Source organism: Seriola lalandi, unplaced genomic scaffold, assembly GCF_002814215.2.
Source record: "Seriola lalandi dorsalis isolate HSWRI2012SDOR001 ecotype SW California unplaced genomic scaffold, Sedor1 jcf7180002054912, whole genome shotgun sequence".
Taxonomy (NCBI): Eukaryota; Metazoa; Chordata; class Actinopteri; order Carangiformes; family Carangidae; genus Seriola; species Seriola lalandi.
Window position 1 is genome coordinate 397056 of NW_019525464.1, and position 10550 is coordinate 407605.

Consider the following 10550-nt stretch of genomic DNA (forward strand, 5'->3'; position numbering starts at 1 on the left):
AGATGAAAAGATGCAGATGTGTAAAGTCATTTCAATTTACAGATTTAGAGAACTTTCTTTAAATATAAACACTGCACTGATGCTTGTTTCAGAAAGATTTCAGCTGATCATCATAGAGAAGGTGATTGGATTGGTGACCTTAAAGGGGACATATTATGCAAAATGCACTTTCCATGGTTTTCTATCAGTAATATGTGTCCCTGGCATGTCTACGAACCCCCCAAACATGAGAAAAGTCCATCCTCTCCGTCTTTTGCTTGCGCCACCTTTCAGAAAATGTGTGCTCATACAGGTCAATTGGAGATTTTCCCTTGATGTCGTCATGAAGGGAGATGACACCTCCCCCAGGTGGGTGACACTCCCCGAGCTAGGTGTGTGTTTTGCCTTCTGAGTCTGCCTTGCAGCCGCTATCGTTTATTCCCTCACATCACAGCTCCGGTAAAACTGTGTCGAAGATACGAGCGATGCACGCTAGTTGCTAGATGCTAGTAGGAAAATGACGCTGACTCACTTCTCTCGCTGAAGAAGTGAAGTTCAGGGAGCAAAGGCGGAGCTTAATTACGTCTTAGCAGAGTTAAACTAACACTGATCTGATTCACTCTCTGATATAACTCCGACTCTGGACACCATTTTAAACCAAATGTGTTCATTCTACACTTTCGGAGTTAAAATCAACTCCCAGATGTTTAACCCTGAAATTTTAACTCCCCAATTTTTGCTGTGCATATGTTGACACCACATTTTTCTCAGCATAAAGCAGGCTATGCTAAAACTTCCTTTCCTTGGTTGTGGTTTAAATAGTAGTTTTGAGTTTGTAGAGCTTTGGTCAGTGGTACATCAAAGTTGCTACCGAGTAGTTCCTCATTACTTGATCACTATATCACAGTAAGTTCCTTAAAAACAAATCAGAGACAGCAAGTTTATATATATATAACTGGACAATGACAGTCCGATCAGAGGGCAGATGGTTCTGTTCCTTCATATCCACAGCATATCCTGAAAGGCTTAGTTCAGTTTTTCTTCATTTTATATGTACACAGACATTGACAAAAGCTTTTTTTGTGTTATCTCACCACTAATGGCATTTGTTCAAATTTTAAATCACATTGTTTTTTTTTAACAAATACAAAGTTCTTCATCACATGTACAAACTTGAATTTCTCATGCAGACTTTTTTTTTTAACAGGTTCACAAAGGTTGATATACAACTACATTGGTAATTATTTGTCAACATCACTTTACAAGTTCAAAATCCTTTTCACTCCAATGTGCAGCAAGACTTACCATTTGTTGCTGGTTGTGGTAAAGTGTGCTACTGGCCTGCGGTGGGCTCTGGCATCCCTATGAAAACACAATTACACTAGATAAAATAAACTTTCCATTGCTGGGAAACAGGACATTTTAGGCTGCTCTTCACAATACGGTATTGTGTACGTTTTTTTTTTTTACTTGAAATTAATTTAAATTACCATTACTTAACTCAGTCAGCTGCAACCAGGACAACAGAGCCGGAGCTAGCTGGTTAGTTGCGAATTAACTTTCTGATTAAAACACTCACATATAGCACCTCGGGAATAAATAACAGCAATGTCCAAATGAATACTCCATATGAACTAAGGAACAAGTCATATTAGTTGTGACACAATTGGTAAACAGCATTGTGGGTCTACAATGGCGGCGAGCAGACAAACACCGGAAAATAGAGTTTAAGCGGCAGAACGATACGAACATCAACTTCCGGTCAAGGGCCAAAAAAAAAAAAAAAAATTAGAGCGGAAACAGATTGCAGATAGTGATCGGCCCTTTTCACGCTGCGCGTCACGAAAACGGAAGTAGTTAAATGCCGTGGATGTTTACATCCGGTTACTTTCAGTACCTGCGGACGAGGTAAAACCATAAAACAAAGGACAAAATTATTTTCAAAGAGTCACTCCACAACTTTCCGAAGACTACAATGGCTGATGTCAACATACATTTACATTTAGCACAAGTAAGTCACTGCAAGTAGGCAATACCCCCTAAACTGGCCTCTTTTTTTTTTATTATACAATGAGCTCAGCAGCAGAAGTGTCAATCCCCTAACACTTTTCCTCCCCCACCACCCTAAGGCTGATGTTTTGGTTGAGTGTGTTCTTAACAGCTGTTCGATGGCACAGACGTTAATGTCCCCTACAGGATGAACCGTGGTGTTCTTCTGACTTTTCACAGCTCATGTAGCATCTGAGGTGAATGTTGTGAAGCTGGACCCTCATACATTGTGCCAATTAAACCATTATGTTAAATAGAGAGACATCAACTTACTGACCCATGCAGCAGCCGCGCACCTTCCACACAGCTGCAGAAAATAGACGTTTAATATAATGGTAAACAAAAGAAGAGATAATAAGACACTTGAGGAACATTTTAATTCAGTTCATGATCATACACATACAAACAATCTGAACCACAGCCACAACGAAGAACAGGAGTGACACTTGATGAAGGCAGCTATCTAATAGTGCAAATCTGTTACAGGCAATTAAGTTTTTGTAATTTCTATCAGAATATACACTGCATATGTCCTGTGCAAACCACTGATCTCCAAATTACAGTTACAGATCATAAAAAGCCCCATCTGAAACGCTCTGCCATCTGCTGATCATTATCATGCAGAGTTGACATTTCACAATTTTTTTAGGAAGGTGTTTATTGCAGCCTTCTGATCATAAAACAGTCTGTTCAAGCGGAATCTTGTTAAAACACATCTAACGCAGAAACATGATCCTTCCTGTACCTTTCTATATTTCTATTTCCTTAATTTTCAACTTCTACCATGCAGTAAAGAAAGAAAGGCAGTTTTAAAAATACCTTTAAAGTGCACCGTACATGTACATGCATTTTAAAGACAGAAACCTGGTGACACAGATAACCACTGCTCTGACCTTATAGACTTCTAGGTTCAGTTTTAGTCAGTGAAACTTTTGAAAAGGTGATTAGAAACCCAGTTAATCGGTATACATTCGCTGAGCACTTTATTAGGAACAACAAACTAATACTGGGTAGCGCCTCCCCTCAAGTCTTGGTGGCATGGTGTCTTGATGAACGTTGAGGTGATGTTCCTGTTTGTCTGGAGCTCCACTGCTGCTGTGTGGCACCTGCATATGAATTTTTTTACTGTGTTGGTAAATATTCAGAAAAGACTGAAATATTGTGCTGTGTATATTGTGGCCAATGTTGTATTTTTTACAGCACTTTTTCTTTAGGATAAATCTCATGAGACAAATCTTCAGTCTCCCACCAAGACTAAGGAAATGGTGTTTAAGAAATAAGTTTGCTGCAGAAAGACGACTATATGTCATTATTTAAGTGCCTGTAAACACACTGACAGAGACAGTTCAAAGTGATTTATATAGGGCATATCTATGTAAATTGAGTCTAAAAGATAATCTCATCCCTTCAAACACTGGTTTGAATTTCACTCAAATTGTATGAAGGACCCTTGGAGTGTGCAGTCCCCTGCAGGTTCAGACCACAGAGAGGTGAGAAGGGCGGGAGGCCTTCGTAGCCCAGCAGCTGACGGGTGGATGACTCCCAGCTCAGACCAAACTCCAGCCGGGTGTAGACACACGGGTACTGCTTGTCTCCCCAGCAAACCCACTCCACCGCCTTCTTCACCTTCTCCCACCGCTCGGGCCTGAGAGAAAAACCAAGTCGTTACCAAAAGAGGCAGCTCGGTTTACGAAATCATCCACAGCAGAAAACAAGCAGGAAAAGACTCACATTAAGAGCTTTACGTTTATGCATACGTTTGTGTTTTGCCTAATAATGTTGTCATTCTTTACAGTATCATCAAGTTTTACACATCACAAAATCGGCACAGCCTCAGCTAATTATACATGTCACTTAATATAGACATCTGCACAAGGTCATGTTTGTATAAAGTGGTGATGCATGTATAGCTTGGTTCCTCTGACAGTTCCTCCTCTGACAATGCAAGACTTTATGCTCCATTCTGGATTGATCATGTCTCATATTTTTGAATACTTCATTAACAGAAGACACCACACATGTCCATGTCCCCTGTTTTGAACATGCGTTTGGCCTGCAGTGTGTGCCTTCAGGTTTACACCCAGTCGACGTGTTCGTACAACGTAAGTGATTCATTTCACCATGGTTGTGTTGTCGTGTGTGGTTAAAGACAGACCTGGGCTGAGAGTCGTTCAGGCAGAAGAGGGTGCAGAGCAGTTCTCCTTCCTCCAGCTTCTCCACCCTCATCAGCTGCAGAACCAGAAGAGTTGCCACCAGTCTCAGGATGTCTGCATGGGCCTTCACACCTATGCCACCACACACACACACACACACACACACACACACACACACACACACACACACACACACACACACACACGTTGCAGGAGTGAGGAGTTTTGTGGCAATGTTACAATGCTTACAAAGTCTGTTCAAAGCAGCACAGAGCCTCCCCTGAGAACTCACCTGTTTTCTACCATGTTTATGTTTTGTTAATTGTACCCATCTCAAATACTTCCATTAATGATGATACTTTACATTTCAACTTTTCATTAAGTTTTTTGGAATAGAAAAAAACAGCTGTTGTTGTAGTTTGAAGACAGAAAGAGGTTTGATCATTTTCTTTTTTTTTTTTTAACCTTCATTTATTCAGGTTAGTTTCACTGAGAGGCGAGCTCTCTTTTACAGGAACTCCCTGATCCCTTATCACACAGTCACACCAAGGGTACCACAATGGTGTTGATGTGGATTTGAGTAAATGTTATTTCCCTTTTCTCACCCAGATTAAATCCTGCCAATCTGGGAATTTAACCTGCGACCTTCTTGTCACAAGCTTGTGACTTCAAGGATCAACATGACGCAGTTAAAACTCCTCAATAGGAAACAGACAAACCTCCAAGTAATTAAAAAATGTTTACGCAACGTGCTTGAGAACATTGAGTCCTTTTATTTGTTAACTATTAAGTAATTAGTGTTTTTACATTAGGCTACCTTTACTTCAGTGAATGACGTATTTCTGTCCATCTGCATTACGATTGGTGCAAATGATCTGAGACAGACCTGAAGCAACTTCCGACAGTTCTCACCTAGAGAATTGATGCCTTTGCTTTTCAGGTACTTGTTGGCAAAGAGGTCGACATTGACATTTATAACTTCTCCCAGTTGATTGGTTAACTCCCAGTAGCCCTCCTGCAACAAAGACATAACACAGCTTGTCATTTCCTATGCAGTGTTATGAATACGTCGCTAAAACAACAATGTCTCACAACCTTGAAGATTGTTAGTGTAAGCAACACAATTAACACCGTTAGCCAAATACTGAGACCCTGCAAGCAAAAACAATTTTTCTCTTTGACTAAAGCTGGAGTTTCCCCTTTATTAGTTTGATTCCAAACTCAACATGGTTTTTCATAAATATACTGCAGATAACAAAGAAAATTCAAGCCTTGTCTAAATTCCATTAAAGATCTCATAACATCTGATTCTGTTCCCTCCATGAAGAGAGGCATGCAAACTGAGGCCACAGAACTTACTCAATGAATAATACAAATAAATATAATGCACTTAATTTTAATAAAACAAGTATCTGTATCGCGTGAGACAAAAACAGATTTGTGTTTCACACACATATAAATGGGGAGATGAGAGATGACAAACTGATGACATTTGTTTTTCTAATGCAGCAGCAACACTTTCATTCAGCCATACATGAAGCTCGGCCACTGTTAATGTTGTGTGATCTCTATCAGGTACATATCTAGTCTTGTAGTGGAAACAAAATACACATTCACAGACTGTATATGTGTCACTTTTTACAGAATACAGATACAGATACAATCCTAAAGTCTTTTTTTATTTTTAAAGAAATTCGAAGAAATAAAACAAAACACATTGAAAACAAAGGCCTGTCTTTCTACTGTGCTTTTTAACATGGGCCATGATTAAATCCAACTACAGACCCATGATCAAGACTGAGATTCTTGACAACCACAGCTCTAACAAGACACTAAATTGCAAACGCACGGACTCGTCTGTATCCATGTATTCTGTTAGCCTGGCTTCAGCCTATGCAAACTGCTATTGTAAACCAAATTGGTTCTGCTCCTGAACACATGCTTTCAAAATATTCATGCCTAAAAGTGCTGTGGTTCACCCGATTCATCTTTTTTACAGCTGATATTTTAACATTTTAGCTTAGGTTTAATTTATACACGTGCACGCCATCCTCTGTAAACTGGCAAAATTCAAACAGACCCAATAAAACTATAAAATATCTTACTGAATGCTGCATCTGGAAGATCTTTGTCCAGTTGAACCTTGGTGATTTTCTGCTGAGAGTCTGAGGTGCCGATATTTTCCTGAATCACAGCAGGACAATCACACAGTGAATACTGAGAGCAGTGCGACAGCTGCTGGATATTATAAACACATATACATCTGGAAACGTGAATGTAAGCACACACTTATGCTCACACGCATACATGCACATGCATACGCACTCACTGAGCACTTTATTAGGAACACCTGTACATCTGCTTATTCATTCAGTTATCCCATCAGCCAATCACGTGGCAGCAATCTGGTGCATAAAATCCTGCAGATACAGGTCAGGAGGTGCCACAAAGAACTGAGGCTGTTTTGAGAGCAAATGGATGAACTAACCCAGTATTAGTATGGTGTTCCTTATAAAGTACTCGGTGAGTGTGTGTGTGTGTGTGTGTGTGTGTGTGTGATATATATATATATAGAACATACAGGTGATTTAGTCAGTTTTCATTTTGTCACCCAGAAACTTGCCAGTATTAAAATAAGCAGAGTGAGTATCCAGTATTTTGGCAACAAAAATTGTTTAGAAGAATTATTATCCAGCTTTTTTAAACAAAGGCATATCAAAAAAAAATTGTTTCAGGACTCACCCAAAGAAACGAACAACTGAAGCCGCCCTTAGACGAGGGGGCCTCTTGCTTGCTTCGCTAAAGAACTGAGCAAATGCTGATTCAGATGCGGCCAGTTTTACTGGAGGGCTACCTGAAGCGGCCTTAATCCCTTTTGTCATCGGGGAAAGCGGAGGTAAAGACAGACCTTCTGCAGCACGCGCTTCAAATAAGTTCCTTCTTTGGAGTCCAACTTGAGGCGGAGAGTAGCCGGATGTCCCAAGAAATTCGTCGCTAATTTGAGAGCGATTCATACGTTTTCTCACAGGTTCCTGGACATGTACGAGAGGTGCGGGTTCAGCTGTGTCAGCCATGATTTCCATAGAGTCAGTTTCTATGCCCTTGACCCTACGTCTGCTGTGGCACAATAATGTCGCTGAAAGTTCGTCTCCAACTTCAGCGCCAGTGAAACTCAAATCTTGGGGCTTTATGACTGGACACTCATTTTTCATGTCAAGAATCAGTGGGGGACTCTGGGTTGGTTTAGATGTCATTGGTATCCGCCGCCTGGATTTCTCGGTCATTTTAGGTGAAGTGCGTCGTTGCCGTGGCTGGGAACATGAAAAACTCCTGTCGAAACTATCGCAAGTGTTCGCCGAGGAAGTGAGTGGAAGTGGCATGTCGAGAGCTCTATAAGACATTTTGTGTGAACGAGACTTGACCTGAGATCCAATGAATCCAAGGGGATGTGGAGGTGGAAGGACTAGAGAGCCGAAAACTTGGGCTTGTGCAAGTGGAGGAGGAGGAGGAGGAGGAGGAGGAGGAGGAAGAGCGGGATGAGAAGGACGACGACCCTTCACAATCGTGCAATCAGGAAGAAATTCCAAACCTCTGAGCAGTACTGAGGACCTCATGCTGTTAGCCTCTCTGTAATCAGCGGCTTCTTGATGCCCCACAATTGGTGAAGAGAATTCAATCTGACTCTACAAAAGGAGAGAGATGAAGAAAACAAAAAAGGGGTCAGAACTTAACCTATTAAGTGTTATTTTTTAACACATTCCGTCCATGCAATAAAAAAATAGCAGTAGCATTTTTTTTATCGACCCTCAAAATAGCAAATGTGCGGCTGCAGTTTCTGAATGAAGGGAATAACCGTTACCGATTCATCTGAAGAGCCGGAGTGTTCCAAACTATGTAGGACTCCCGATGTAAGAAGGGTTTCTTTCTACAACAGAGAAAAATGCAGGATTAGTAAATCCCAACAAGTAACTTTGCTTTACCTCTGTCAATACACTACACACAAGACAGAGCAGTGTGCATTGCTCTGCTTTATTTATATGTTTGTTGTGACCTATTAACCTATTACGTGTTGTATTTATTTTTTCTTCACACTGTCCATGCATTAAAGAACAGAAGCTCAATCTAAAATATGCATTTTTTTGTCGACCCACAAAATAGCAAATGTGCAGCTGTAGTTCGTGCATGGAGGGACTAACCATTAGTGAATCATCTGAAGAGCTGGAGAGTGCCATGTCACATTTAATTGGGCCCATAGAATGGGTTCTTTCCTACAACAGAGAAAAATGCAGGATTAGTAAATCCCTATTAACTTTGCTCTTCCTCAGTGAATACACTACACACAGGGTGATGCTACCTCCAGAACTTCAGATGAATGTAAACACACAGAGTATTCCTCTTCGTCCTCTATCTCTTCCTCTGAACTCTCCTGAGGTAAAGTCCAGCTGATGTAGCGGAGGAAGTCCACATCTTCTTCTGCGATCAACTTGGGGATGTCTGTGAAACCCTCCTCTGGTTTTTCTGAGTCCTGAAACGAGGTAGGTGAGTTTGGTTTGGTTGGAACCCAGCGAGTAAAGTGAGTGGGGTGGAGGTGAGGTGGGTGTCCTGGACAGCTACCAGAAGTAAATACGAATAACAGTATAAATGTGAATCTGAAAATTGCACAAACCCTTTCCTCAATGGCAACGAAGCTGGTGAACTGAGACAGAATGGAGAACTCTTTGCTCAACTCTAGGATGAAGGACTTCAACTCCTCTTTCTTCCCCTGGGAAAGCAAAACATCCACATCAGCAAGTGGAGCTCAGACTGGACTAAACTGAGGTGGGAGGGTGCTTTCGGCCACACTCAATGACACACACACACACACACACACACACACACACACACACACACACACACACCTCATGTTCGGCCTCATTGGTATCCAGGTTTCCGTCTTCATAATCCCTGATCAGGGCCCTTGCTGTGAGTTTGTGAAGAAACTGAACACACACATTAACACACATTATGATCATCACCTCATCATCTTTATGGTAATGACAATCGCCCTCAACCTACATCAGTATCTGCAGGGTGAACTACTTTCACCTCTTTACAGTGTTATTTTTTTTCAGTTGAAAATTTGATCAGCTGACATTAAACATACACAGCATGTCCTGTTAAGAAATTGATTGATAAACATGCAACTGGAATTTGCTTTGTTAGTCTTTATTTGGATAACTACAGTGAGAGAGTAAGTGGAAAGTTGGGGAGAGAGAAAGCAAAGGGGCCACAGGTTGGACTCGAGCTGGCTAATCCAAAAATGGGGGAAGAGGTGGGGCGTGTGAGGAGCTGATATTAATACAGATACTGTTTGTGTCATTCACTCTCAACACAGATAATACGCATTGTTCAGGTGGCGGTAGATTCTCTATTTGGACATTTTAGCTAAATGTCTGATATTGTAAAATCCCCCCCCAAAAAATCAGATTATCAAAACAAGCTGACAGGCCAGATATTATTGCCAGTGGACCAGTTGCTGTAGAGAGTGAATGTGTGTGGACTTACTGTGCCTCTAGTCTTCTGCAGCTCACTGGTTGACACTATGGTTTTGAGCTCCTGCCCACTCAGGTTTCCAAGGAGGGTGGCCTGTGTGAAATAACAATCACTTATCAAGGAAATTTGCCAAATATTTGCTGGTTAGCTTTTTAAATATGATGGATTTGCTGCATATTATTGAACATTAAATGTTGTCATGTTTTTGACAAGTGGGTAAAGAAAACGAACAATCTGAAGATGTCGCATCGAGCTCTGGGAAACTGTAATGGGGATATTTCGCTAGTTTCTAATATTTGAGGGACTAAACAATTGAGCTAAAATTCAGTTTTCAGACACGTAGATACACCGCGTACCTGGGTGCAGTGTGGCACGAAGCCGTAAACCAGGGTGTGACAGTTGCTGAACAGAGCATGCAGCTGTTTGGGGGCTTGCACAGGAGTGGGCGCCCTTGGGTTGAACTGCTGCCACTTCACTGACACTGAACTGCAGCCAGGAGATGCAATACGCTTCACCTGAGATGCCACCTGTGGTCAAAACAGATCAGTGAACAGTGGTTATTTCATTCTGTGTGCGAGGATATTTGTCACATTTTACGACTCGTTGCATTAGAGATTCATCTGGGTAAGAAAGAAGCAATAACTAATAGCAGGTAGTCATCTCACCTTCTCTGCCCAGTTGTGTTTGGTTTTTGTGTCGAAGAATTCATAGACTCCACCCCCTGCCTGGGCCAGAGCTCTCAGCATGTGCCGATTGGCTGTCGGGCTGACATGACATAAACACACACGTAAAAACACACCTTTAAAATGCCCCCGACCCACCAACCCACCCACCCAC

The 10550-nt window shown here is 41.5% G+C and overlaps 1 protein-coding gene across 3 annotated transcripts in view; it reads right to left on the reverse strand.

The window, feature by feature from the left end:
- Positions 1-2386: 2386 nt before the first annotated feature.
- parp4 (poly (ADP-ribose) polymerase family, member 4) overlaps positions 2387-10550 on the reverse strand; it is a 21812-nt gene continuing 13648 nt past the window's right edge. Inside the window, exons 25-37 of one of the 3 annotated variants that reach the window (XM_023430831.2) lie at positions 10379-10478; positions 10070-10240; positions 9726-9806; positions 9080-9160; positions 8848-8943; positions 8566-8706; positions 8378-8449; positions 8041-8106; positions 6924-7864; positions 6287-6365; positions 5094-5196; positions 4184-4313; positions 2387-3673 (exon numbers count right to left, since the gene is read on the reverse strand). In XM_023430831.2, the coding sequence (XP_023286599.1) occupies positions 3436-3673; positions 4184-4313; positions 5094-5196; positions 6287-6365; positions 6924-7864; positions 8041-8106; positions 8378-8449; positions 8566-8706; positions 8848-8943; positions 9080-9160; positions 9726-9806; positions 10070-10240; positions 10379-10478 (2299 nt within the window). In that variant the 3' untranslated portion in view covers positions 2387-3435. Of the gene's footprint in view, positions 3674-4183; positions 4314-5093; positions 5197-6286; positions 6366-6923; positions 7865-8040; positions 8107-8377; positions 8450-8535; positions 8707-8847; positions 8944-9079; positions 9161-9725; positions 9807-10069; positions 10241-10378; positions 10479-10550 lie in introns of all 3 variants that reach the window. The other 2 variants (XM_023430830.2, XM_087169744.1) reach the window with 2 other exon arrangements.